General features: G+C 30.0%; 1 protein-coding gene across 1 annotated transcript; it reads right to left on the bottom strand.

Annotated features, from left to right (window-relative positions):
• Positions 1–6,378: 6,378 nt before the first annotated feature.
• LOC107619502 (pollen receptor-like kinase 4) lies at positions 6,379–9,735 on the bottom strand. The gene is made up of 3 exons (XM_016321797.3): positions 8,889–9,735; positions 8,138–8,809; positions 6,379–7,375 (listed from the first exon to the last, which is right to left on the bottom strand). The coding sequence occupies exons 1-3, from the start codon at positions 9,598–9,600 to the stop codon at positions 6,738–6,740; spliced, it is 2,022 nt and encodes a 673-aa protein (XP_016177283.1). The 5' UTR covers positions 9,601–9,735; the 3' UTR covers positions 6,379–6,737.
• Positions 9,736–13,314: the final 3,579 nt, after the last annotated feature.

The raw sequence follows: 13,314 nt of genomic DNA, 5'->3' as shown, positions 1-13,314 counted from the left end.
CAAATTTCATACTATTTAAACTACTTATATAAGTCTCTTATCACTATTCCTTCAAATAACATCAAATTTAGCACAAGAAATTTATTTCTGAACTACACATCTCAAACTTACTCAATAGAGCATCACTCTTTTAATGAGAATCTGATGATCAGGTATGACAAAAAAAACTCACAATATGCATCATACATTCATACTTAAATACCATATACCTAATGATAATATAAATTGAATATTGGAATAGGAAAAGATCTTCACAATTTTAGCAACTATAAACGAAATTGATAACAAATTTGGATGGAACTATGTTGAATGTAAAAAGTGTAAGAAGAAAGCATATAAAAAAAGAAACAACTACATTTGTGGCACATGTAATCAAACACCACAATATTCAACAATAAAGTAACTCTATACTTTTTATAATCTCATCTATCAAATTATTAGTTACTAACTCAATACTTAGTTTAGGTTCAGAATTTAATTAAAGGTTTTAGATCAAAGTGTTACAACAACTTTTGTACTATTTGATGGCGAAGCAAAAAATTTATTGGGCACAACTGCTTCAAATCTAATGACATTTCAGAAAAATAATGACATTGAAGTACCACTACATCAAGAGATGAAGGAGAAAGAAAACCATACAAATTCAAGACGCATCTTCGAAAGAAGAACATACATACAAAGATGGAAGAAACAACACAATAGAAAGTGCATCAAACTCAACAATTCATAAAGAACATGCCTTCACAAGAACCTACGACAGAAAGAAGAAAGCAACAACTCTAACAACAACCAATAAAAAAAAAGAGGACGAACGCCACACAAGAAGACTAAGTCCATCAACTAAACCAAATGTAAAAATTAAACCACCAAATAAAAATATCACTTTGTACAACTCCAACATCCAAATCTTTTGTACTACAAATTATTTTAAATAAAACACCTTTTAAATTTAACTTTAATTTACACGTATTTAATTTATTTCTACAAAACATAATAATTTTTAATATTTATTATATATTATCGTTAATTTACCGCTTGCGCGGGTCTTATTCTAGTAATCTCAATTTTAGCACAGCAAAATATCTTTACTAAGGACATTCAAATATACTATGATCATATAGTTAATTTTTAATTTTATATTATATTATTTATATTCTTATTTTTAATTAATTTTTTTTAATTCTAACTTTTTTTTATTTGTACACTATAGAGCATCTCAAAATTAATAATGAAATACCATCTTTTACATAATATCACCAAATAAATAGATAAATGATTTATCAAAATTTGTGTGAAAAATATTTATATCAACAAATAAAGAAGAGTCTATATATTTTGAAATAATTATATTAAATGATAAGATACAAAATAAAAATACTTATTACATTTTTAAAATGAATTTATGAAAAAAAAAAACTCTTATCACTATTTATATTGTTTTTATTATTTTATAATACTTTACATATAATTATATTTTAAAATTTTTATATTATATTATTTTAATATATTATTAGTTGTTGCTTTTGTAATAATTAAAAAAATTAAACGTTAATAATTTTGTTTACTAATATTTAACACATGATTTACTAATACTGCATAGAACATCTATTCATATAATTGTAAAAAAAAAGATGAATTCAAATATTTGTATGTTATAAGAAAAAAAAAATGTATACTATAAAAAATTTCAAAGAACCAATTTTAAACATTCTTTAATATTATTTTAAATTTTTATCACATGAGACATTCACAGAGTGGATAAAAAAAATATTAATATATATTTTTATTTTATACTATTTAAATTGTTCTTATTAAAAAGAATTTATTCAATATATATATATATATATATATATATATATGCACATAATAAATATTTTAAAAAAATTTATTCTTACTATTGCAGAAGTAATCGAAAAATTGCATGCATTAGGAGAAGAAAAATAAGTAATGTCTGAAAAATTCACAAAAATACAAAGAATGGAATTAATACTTAACGAATAAAAAAATAAATATACAATTTATTTTTAATTTACATATATAATAATTAACAAGATAGTAATAATAAGGGTAAAAAACCTTAATAAGCCAAGTCAAGAATCATGTAACGTAAATACGCCAAAGCGAAAATCGTTTTAGCAATAAGCCAAATCATATTTTTATATAATTCGAACCATACTGGTTCGAATTCCATTTCTACATAATTCGAACCAGCTTGGTTCGAATTATACACAAACACATGCATACACGTAATTCGAACCAGCTTGGTTCGAATTACACACAAACACACGCACACACATAATTCGAACCAGCTTGGTTCGAATTACATACAAATACACGCACACACTAATTCGAACCAGCTTGGTTCGAATTACACACCGTAATTCATGGTATAATTCGAATTATGCTGTTAAAAAATTAATAATTTATTTAAAAAAATATATATTTTTATTTCATACGTTAAAAAAAAGCTAACAAAATATTTAATTACGAGACTTCTTTAAAATATTAATGAGCTATCAATTCGAATTCCATACAATACTTTTTTGTCCATTTTTAATAGTTCATGAATATTTTTAATAAATTTTTTTAATAAATTTTTTTAAATTATAGTACAAAAAATATTTTATCCTATGCAAAACAATTAAAAAAAATGGCTTAAAAAATGTTAGGAGTACTATAAAAATTTGTAATGTTATAATAACTTAGGTAAATACATGCATGTACTCAAATTTTAAATAAAATACTCTACATAGTCAATAATAATTTAGAAATGAAAGAAAATATTTTATTCCATACAAAATAATTAAAAAATATATTTTATTCTATACAAAATAATTTTAAAAAATGGCTTAAAAGATGTTATGAGTACTATAAAAGTTTGTAATATTCTAGTTTGTAATATTTTACCTCATAACATCTTTTAAGCCATTTTTTAAAATTATTTTGTATAGAATAAAATATATTTTTTAATTATTTTGTATGGAATAAAATATTTTCTTTCATTTCTAAATTATTATTGACTATGTAGAGTATTTTATTTAAAATTTGAGTACATGCATGTATTTACCTAAGTTATTATAACATTACAAATTTTTATAGTACTCCTAACATTTTTAAGCCATTTTTTTAAATTGTTTTGCATAGGATAAAATATTTTTTGTACTATAATTTAAAAAAATTTATTAAAAAAATTTATTAAAAAAATTTATTAAAAAATATTCATGAACTATTAAAAATGGACAGAAAAGTATTGTATGGAATTCGAATTGATAGCTCATTAATATTTTAAAGAAGTCTCGTAATTAAATATTTTGTTAGCTTTTTTTAACGTATGAAATAAAAATATATATTTTTTAATTTTTAAATTATTAATTTTTTTAATAAATTTTTTTAAATAAATTATTAATTTTTTAACAGCATAATTCGAATTATACCATGAATTACTATGTGTAATTCGAACCAAGCTGGTTCGAATTAGTGTGTGCGTGTGTTTGTGTGTAATTCGAACCAAGCTGGTTCGAATTACGTGTATGCATGTGTTTGTGTATAATTCGAACCAAGCTGGTTCGAATTATGTAGAAATGGAATTCGAACCAGCATGGTTCGAATTATATAAAAATATGATTTGGCTTATTGCTGAAACGATTTTCGCTTTGGCGTATTTACGTTACATGATTCTTGACTTGGCTTATTAAGGTTTTTTACCCTAATAATAATTTTCTCAAAAAAATTTTTTAACAATACACTATTAGTAAGACATTTGTCCCAACAAAAAATACTAAGTTCAATTCATATTATAATAAATAAAATAGGTAATATTACAAACTATTTAAAATATTATTTATATTGTTTATTTATATTTTCTTATTAATTATAGGAACTAACTTCACCAATACTAATATCATTAGACAAAGATGACATACCAATTAAGAGATTAAAGAAAAAGAAAAGTAAAAAAATTCAAGACGCATCTTCAGATAAAATATATATATACAAAGATGGATCTAAAAAGACAATAAAAAATGCATACATGTCAACATTTTAAAAAGAATATGTCCTTACAAGAACATATGATAGGAATAAAGAAACATCTACAACAACAACCAAAAAAAAAAAAAATAAACACTATATAAGAAGACTAAATTCGTCAACTAAAATAATTATAAAAATAAAAATAATAAATAAAAATGTAATTTTATACCGCTTCAATAAAAAAAAAATTTGTATTACAAAATATTTTAAATAAAAAATACATTAAATTTAATATTAATTTATCTATATTTTAATTAATTTTTAAACAATATAATACTTATTAAAGTGCTATCATTAATTTAAGTTTCCACAAATTGCGTAGGCCGCCCTCCAATTTAAAGACCTCCAATTTAAAGAATGTTTGGAGCCTTTGCTGCGGTAAATTTTAAAATGTTATTTTATTGGTGTTTGTATAGAAATTCGATCAATTTTAGTGTGTTTAAAATTATTTTGGATATTTTAGAAAATTCTATAATACTTAAGAAGGTCATAAAAGACCCTAAAAGATCTGAAAATATTTTAGAAGGTCATTATAGAAAAATATGTATGTGTAAAAATATGCAGTTGTTTAAAGTAATTTAGAGTTTATAATGAATATTCTAGATACTTGATTGGATCGTTGATTATATTTAATACTAATTAATTAGAGCTAAAATTTATGTGATATATGAAAAATATAAGAATATTGTTCATACACTGACCAAAAAACATAGGTCGAACACAATAAAGGTGGTTCAACCCTACTTATCTGAATAAGTACGTAACTATCCATGAAATATCTCCTACTATCTCTCTACTTTATCTAGAAGGAAGATCTCAACAAATTTTTAAGATAAAGGGAACGGCCATCCACCATCAAAGGTGAAACTACTCTAAAGGTGATTATCTTTTTACTATAAATATATTAACACCCAATCTACTAAAAAATTGCTTAAAACCTTTGCTAACTTAGCTTAAATATCGGAGTCTCTTGCAGGTACCATCCCCACCTCCTCACGTGAAACTCGGGCGGCGGCACCTCGGTACCAACATAAGTCGGATAGATGCTATCTCAGAAGGAGTCTAAACCTCACGTTCAAATTCAAATCATTGTTTCAAGTAATTTTCGGAACAAATATAAATAAGAGTATTCTTTAATGTTAAAAAATAAAATAAATTTAAAATTTTTAATAAAATATTTTTTTGATAAAATTATTCATTCTAATTTTAAAATATACAATAAATACTTAATATACAAATATTTTTACATTTTTTTGTATAAAAATGACTCACAAATATATAGATTTATTTCTTATACTTTGTAATTATATCTTTTAAATGTAATTAAAAATAACATAATTATGTATTGAGTTTGGTAACATGTTTTTATATTGGCATATGATAAGTTTATCACTAATAATAGACAATAGATTATCCATTTAGAAAGATAGATGCTTATATATAGCAAGAGAATTTAAATTTGAAGGTACAAGTCATTTGTAATAAACATTTGTATATAATAAAATTTTTTTTACCAAATTTTTCTTTTTCTTATATTTTTAGTTTTCTTGATAAATATTAAGAATAATTAAGATGATTTGATCTTAGGCCAAGAGATTGAAAGAGACTAAATACCAGTCTTATAGTGATGGAGTGTGTCTAAAATTGTGATATATTATACAAAGAGAACTATGTAGCCATCCTTAAAACTTGCAATTTTTCAAGAGATACTACTTGAAAAGCAAAGCAAAAATTTACATGCCTCCGTCTTTGGTAGTAAAGGGTTGAGAATGAGTGATGGCGGAATTCGGGTTGTGATAAAAAATTTAGAGTTAGATTAGGAGGAGTAGTTTGAAATTTTGGATAATTTTTAGTGTTTGAATAATATTATTTATTAAAGTTCATCTTTAATAATTATAATGTTTGTTTATTTTTTTTTATAGACATATTTTAAAAATTAAAACGCAAAATAATTATAACTTTTTTTCTGTTAGATTGCATGTGATTTGTGTTCAAATATTTTTATTTGCTCAGTTTTATTATTATATTATTATTCTAAAATTATTATCACTATCAAATAATATTTAAGGGTGCATCATTCAGCATTTTAGCATTTTTTTAATCGAGTAAATTAATTAAAAAATAAACAATTAATTTTTAATTAATCAACATTAGAATTTAGAATTATAATTTAAGATTTAGGGTTAAGGATTTATGATTTAAAACTTAGATTTTGAGATAACGAAAATAATTTTTAAAAATTAATGAATGTGAGCTGAAAAAGTTAGTTAACAATTAATTAATCAATCCTTTAGCATTACTGATGATTATTTCGAGTGAATAGATATAAAATAATTTCGTGAATGATGGACAGAATAATAACTAGACTACAGGATTAAAATTGTGAGAGACAATGTATGTACATAGAAGTGTGAAAGGAGATAACCTAAATCTATCTAGGATCTATGTAAACAAAGACACAAAGTAAGAAAAAAGTACATGTGGAGTGTAGTTATCGAGATGTACCGAAAATACCTACTTCCGTTAACCAGTAAAACAAACATAAAAACTAATTAATTAGTTAGAAGAATTCAAGGTTAATAAACAGTTGTTTTTGTTTCTTTTATGTATAATATTGTTGGAGGAAAGCCAACTTCTATGCAGCCGTACAATTTGCAAGGTAGCTAGTTGCGGTGAAGGAAAAAGGCAAGTGAGAGTCGAATTAATCACACGGCTCTATAGGCATCCCGGTCGGAAGTGACTAAAGTAGAAGAGTATTCTCCATCACTTTCAGCCTCCTTCAAGTCTTCGATTTGGTCAAGAGCTTCCTTGATATCTAACCTTCTTTCCACGTTCTCCTCGCAACAACTCAAGCCAATCTTTAAGAGTTTGAGCAATTCAGCTTTACTATTGCCAAATCCTCCCATGTCTGCGTCAAACACGTCGCTGGTGTGCTTCTCGGTAATCATTGTATTGACCCAACTGGCAATGTCCGAATCACTGTTATGTGTCTGTGCCAGATAGTTCTCTGGAAATTTACCTGTCAAAATCTCCAGAATCAGAATTCCAAAACTCCACATATCAGTCTTCCTTGTTATACGCCCAAGTTGAGCATACTCGGGTGATTTGTAAGGCATGATGACTTGTTGGGCACGATCAAGGTTGATCAAAGGACTGAGCCCATAATCGGTCAGTAGGGGCTCAAAAGATTCATCCAAAAGCACATTGGAAGATTTGAGGTGACCATGAGGCGCAACAACGCTTGGGAGTGCGTTGTATAGGTAGGCCAATCCCCTCGCCACACCTTTCACTATTTTCAATCGGGTTGGCCACTCAAGCCCCTGCTTTTTATTCTTGTGATTACCTACAACAATCATATATTTATATTTGTTAATAAGCTGTGCTTTCATGTCATTTTGATTTGACTCCACCTTTTTAGTTGTCCAAATTCTGTGCAGTTTAATTTATTCCAAAAAAAAATGTTGTAGACGCAAAACTAAAAAAATTAAAAAAATATAAACTAAAAAACTTTGAAGTGGACAAAAATATATATTTTTGTTTTTTCGGACAAAAATATATATTAAATTAATAAATATCAAAGTACATTTAAAAAAATTGATTTTAATGGATAAAAATATATTTCAAATCTTAAATTCCGGGGACAACATGGTACTTTTATATAGTGTGTATTTTGATATTTATAATTTGAGTAGTGCTATGGACCCAATGGCCTAAACGTACAATGTGTACAATGGACTAAATCTTTGGTTTATGAATAAAATGAACATCACCTATACTATGAAGAATAATCATCCGGATACCACCTATACTATCTAAAATAACCATCCGGATGCCAGGGATAATAAATATCTCATGTTATAAAAAGCTAATTTTGGGTTTAGGTTCAAACTCTTGACCTTCCGAATCTGGAACTCTAATACCATGTCCTGAAACCACTCATCCCAAAAGCGTAACTTGACAGGATAATGTAACACTAATAATCATATCTCTAATAATGTACGCTTAGGTCATTGGTTTCCTATACTTTCTCTTATAATTTTTGTGAGTATTTTATTTATCCAAACTCTACTTTTTAGTTTTTAATTTGCACAAAATAAATATATACCATGAAGATGGCTGGCTAAGCAACGATTTTGAATATAGGCAGAGATCAAGAGCTTCTCTTCTTTCCTATAGTAATAGGCCATGTAGGGCAGAATATTGGGATGGTTGAGGTTTCCAAGCCTTCTCATGTGCTCATGGAACTCCTCTCTCGGCACATTGTTCATTTGCTTGTACCTCTTGACAACCACAGCTTGACCGTCCAGGATAACGGCCTTGTAAGAAGAGCCAAATGTGTTACTGCCTAGAATTTCGGCCGAGGCCCTTAACAAATCCTGCAAATCAAACTTGAGTCCGGTGTCACAATTCAGGAATGCGAGCTTGCCTTGCTCCACCTTCTTGGAATGTACAGAACTGAGCACCTGCTTAGGAGTTGTAGCAGCATCATATTGTTCCGCTAGGCTTTTGGTTTTGACGTAAACGGGAGGAACGAACTTGTCGGAGGTCTGGCCTTGGAACTTTGGGACCTCATTATTATTTATTTGATTGAGATCGCGGGACTTGAGTCTCAAGCGCCATATGACTAAGACTGTAACCAGGAAAGCTACAACCACTGCCACCCCGATCACAATCACTAGAGTTTTCATAACCTGCTCTTTGCCTTGACCATCCTGGCTTCCTGTTGTAGCTGGTGGGCAAGGATTTGTCAGTGGTGGCCCGCATAAACGTCTGTTTCCTGCAAAATAAATAACCCTACGATATTCAGATTCAATTATATTTTATTCAATTTAATAATACGCGTGACAGGGAAGTACCGCTAAAGGAGGTAGGATCGAAGGTGCTTAGACTGGCTGGGATGGGGCCCTCTAAATCATTGTTAGCGAGGTTGAAAGTCTTTAAGCCATTGCTGCGTGGAAAATCGGGAATTTGGCCGTGAAACTTGTTTGCATCAAGCCTGAGGTAGAGGAGACTAGGCAATGCGGCAATGGAAGAAGGAATTTTACCGGTGAAATCGTTATTTGCCAAATAAAGCTTTCTCAATCGACTCAAACCTGCAAATGCATCATCAGCTATGTCTCCGGAGAAATGATTAAAGGACAGGAAGAGGGCCTTCAAATTGGGCAGCATCTTAATGTTGGGCAAGGGACCCGCAAAGGTATTGTTCATTAGGCTAAGCATCCGCAAAGCGGGCATTGAAGAGAGAGAAGCCATGTCAATGTTGCCGTTGAGGCCCATGCTCTCCAGGCGTAACCCCCAAACTTTGTCTTGATTACAATACAGACCCACCCAACTGGCAATGCTGCCAGAGCACGGTGGCTTTGGGTTTATGGATGGATCCCAGCTGCTGAGGGCAACCGCATTTCTCAATGAAGCCCTGAACTTCAAGAGCGCCTCAGCATCCGAATAGGAAGAGCACGGTGATAGAATCCCCAAAAGAGCAACAATAATGTTAACGAACGTGAACAATAACCGGACATTGTTGGATGCTGCAGGTGCGCGCACAAGCAAAGCCGAGCGCGCGCCCATTAGCCTCGACGATGATGACAATTATGGTGAGAGGACACAAGATCCAAAACCCACAATAATATAATAAATAATAATTCGCTTATTCACAGGAAGGTGTTGGTGTCGGTTTTAGTTTTGGTTTTGGTGGGATTAGGCAATGTGTTATTCTCTTCCTTTTCCCTTATTATTGTTTTTGTCATTATTATTTTCTTTTATTATTATTATTATTGTTTTTTTTTTTTTACGGTTTATCATTTTTATTTTTATTATTTTGTTACTATTGTTATTGTTATTATTATATTATATATGTTTATTTCTGATCAATAGTAATTTGTTAGGTTTTAATGGCCAGATGCCAATAAGGGTAATTATGATGTTGGAGAGACCACGCAAAGAAGCTTATGATGTGGATACTGGATAGTGGATGTTGGATACTGTGGTAATGGAGATGACAGGAAAATTTTTGCATGCGGGGTCAGCCTAATTTTGGGTCTTTTCAGTAGTTATGTTCGATTCGGAGAGGTCTAAGGAGGTCCTCAAATTTTCTTCATCTCCTTTGTCTTAGGTTAGGTCTATGTAATTTAAGCTGTGAAACCGTGTCCTTTGAATTATGATTAAGTTTTCCATTCTTAGATTTTACTTTAGAATTCAAACAAATTACAACACATTATATATCTCCAAATATGGTAAATGTACACAAAAACTATATATAAAATATACATTAAAATACAAATTAAAAATAATTTAAATAACATATATATTTATATATAAATATATTATAATTTATTTTTAATATGTATATTACATTTTTAATATATCTATTGAGTTTAACAATTTTGAAATTTTAAAATATTTATCCATTTTCTAATTTTAAAATAAATTATTTTTTTATAATAATAAACTAAATTTAATTATAATAATTTATTAATTATTAACCACTATATGTACTTATTTAAAGGTGATTCCTTATATTATTGTGATTAATCTATTATTTTCCATTTTTTCCTGTTATTTTAAAAGAGAAGAATAGTCTAACTAGCTAACATACATTCGACTTGATGCTGAATTAAGCATAAAACTAATATGATTTGTACCTATAACCAAATATAAATTAAATTAAAATAAGTATTCGATTCGTTACTTAAGTTGAGGAATAATCTATTACTCGTGATGAATTACAATTTTATCTTTACAGTACATCATGAATTATAACTCAACCTTAATTATTTTTTATTTTTAACTTATAACCGATAAATTTAATGATTATTGTTACTGATTTAATGACTAAACAAACATAACATCAATATTATTCATTAATATAATATCTATATAAGTTACTTTCTACTTTCCAATAAAAAAATATATACATTAAGTTCTACGAATTACATATATTTTATTATATGTTTCTATATTTTTACATCTAATATTCTATATTCATAAAATTATTATATCACTTAAACATTTATTAACTTTAACGTCATCAAAATATCTTTTGCAGGTACATCTCCACGTACTTATTATATCGGTTTGACTTTCATCATCATAACCATTGAAGAGATTCTTATAAAAAAATTTTCAGCAGAATTACAGCTTGAAGTAAAATTTACTTCGACTACATGCTTTAATTTACAAGAAAAGTTTCATATAATAAAGGTCGGAAGATTTATGATGGGACTCTCATAACGTGTGAAACAGTTCACTGGCTTAAGAGAAAGAAAAAAGAGGCAGCCATAATTAAGCTAGATTTTCAAAAAGCTTATGACAAAATTAAGTGGAGCTTTGTGTATATGGTGCTGCAGAAGATGGGATTTGGGTGCAGATGGAGGGCTTGAGTTATGGAGTGTCTGACCATAGCTCTCTCCTTTTTTGTTTGTGCTGGTTGTGGATGTTCTGCATAGAATGGTTGGCCAGGCAGTGCGGAACGAGCGTATATCTCCCTTAGTGGTTGGTAGAGACATGGTAGAGTTATCACATCTTCAGTTTGCTGACGACACTATCCTGTTTTGCCCACCAGAAGATGAGACCATGAAGAACTACAAGCGGCTGCTGCGGTGGTTTGAGTTGATGTCCGAGCTCAGTATTAATTTTGATAAATCTAGCCTGATTCCAATCAATTGCGAAGAGCAATGGGTACAACGTATGTGCAGCTTGTGGGGTTGTAAGGAAGGTACCCTCCCAGTTAGATATCTTGGAGTTCCCTTAGGAGCTAACCCAAAGTTGGACAAGACCTGGAAGCCTATAATTGACAAAGTGGAAGAGAAACTAAGCCTCTGGAAAGTTAAGGTGCTAAATAAAGTCGGAAAGTTGGTGCTTATCAAATCAGTGTTAAATAGCTTTCCGGTGTATTACTTGAACTTGTATAAGATGTCGAAGGCGATTGCTGAGAAACTGATTTCCTTGCAGAGAAGGTTTTTATGGAGCAAGGAGGATGGGAGGAATGGTATGGCATTGGTAAGATGGGAGTTGGTGCAGGCCCTGAAGAAGTTAGGTGGTTTAGGAGTTGGAGATACTATGGTTCGAAATACTGCACTTTTGTTTAAGTGGTGGTGGCGGTTTGCGAAGGAAGAGTGTCCATTGTGGAAAAAGGTGGTCTGTTCTTGTAATAATCTGAAGCCAGATGAGTTACTGGCCACTCAAGTGTTATCTACCAGAGGAGGCCCTTGGAAGAATATATGCCAGCTATAGATAACAAATCAACATTTAAGGGATAAGATGATGACAGGTCTATCCATGGAGATTAGTGATGGTCGTCGAACTCAGTTTTGGGAGAATGTATGGCTACATTGTGGTTCCTTGAGAGATCAGTTCCCTTGAATCTTCTCTGTTTCAAACCAGTGTGGTTCGCTTATCGGGGATTGTGGGTTTTGGGATGGGTTAGAGTGGGTTTGGAACTTCCTATGGAGGCGAGAACTTTTTCAGTGGGAGTTGGATCTTTTGGGTCAGTTGCATGAGACTTTGCGACCTGTGAGGCTAGTAAATAATAGTGAGGATAGAGTAGTATGGAAATATGATAGACTTGGTATTTTTTCGACTAACTCTTTTGTGCAGGTGTTACAAGAAGGAATGCTTGCAGAGAATATAACCAGTTACAGCTTCACTAACTCCATTTGGAAAGGTTTAGTTCCACCAAAAGTAGAGTTGTTTGCTTGGTTTGTATTGATAGACAGGGTGAATACTAAGGAAAGGCTGAGTAGGTTCGGGATACTTAATCAGGATGATAAGAGGTGTGTTTTATGCAACAGGGATGTTGAGCAAGTCCATCACTTGTTTCTTGGCTGTGATTTTGCTTGGCAGGTGTGGAATACTTGGATTGTGTTTGGCCGACTATGGTTTCTTCCGAAATTGATGAAGGACTACTTTTTAAGTTAGACAAAAAAGCCGCGTAGCGCGTAGGAAGGAGGATCGAAAGCAGCGGTTGAGGTGCTTTTGTGCGATCATCTGAAATATTTGGATGAAAAGGAATCGGAGGATATTTCAGAATGAAATCAAAGGTGTAGAAGAAATTATCAATATGTCCGTGCTTAGCTATAAATAGTGGGAAGGTGTGCTCTCTTCGTGTTGTTGATGGTTATGCTGAAGATAATATAGAGAGTTTTTTTATTTTGTGTTAATTTTTAGGTGTTGATAGTGTGTTTGTTTATTAATTTTTGCTCCACTCTATTGTATTGAGCTCTTTTATTTCAAAAAAAAAAAATAATAAATAACATGCTAAATGAGTTATACATCGGAAAGATA

The sequence above is a fragment of the Arachis ipaensis genome, chromosome B8 (genome assembly GCF_059453495.1).
Source record: "Arachis ipaensis isolate K30076 ecotype BB chromosome B8, ASM5945349v1, whole genome shotgun sequence".
NCBI classification, from domain to species: Eukaryota; Viridiplantae; Streptophyta; class Magnoliopsida; order Fabales; family Fabaceae; genus Arachis; species Arachis ipaensis.
Note: the sequence above shows the minus strand (reverse complement) of the source record. Positions and strands in the feature narration are given on the sequence as shown.

What these genes read in the sequence shown, in the direction of transcription:
- LOC107619502 (XM_016321797.3), bottom strand. Translation starts at nt 9,600, where the DNA reads ATGGGCGCGCGCTCGGCTTTGCTTGTGCGCGCACCTGCAGCATCCAAC. An exon ending in CGATCCTACCTCCTTTAGCG is followed by an intron (nt 8,810 to 8,888) that starts GTACTTCCCTGT and finishes TTTATTTTGCAG; the next exon opens with GAAACAGACGTTTATGCGGG. An exon ending in CTTAGCCAGCCATCTTCATG is followed by an intron (nt 7,376 to 8,137) that starts GTATATATTTAT and finishes TGATTGTTGTAG; the next exon opens with GTAATCACAAGAATAAAAAG.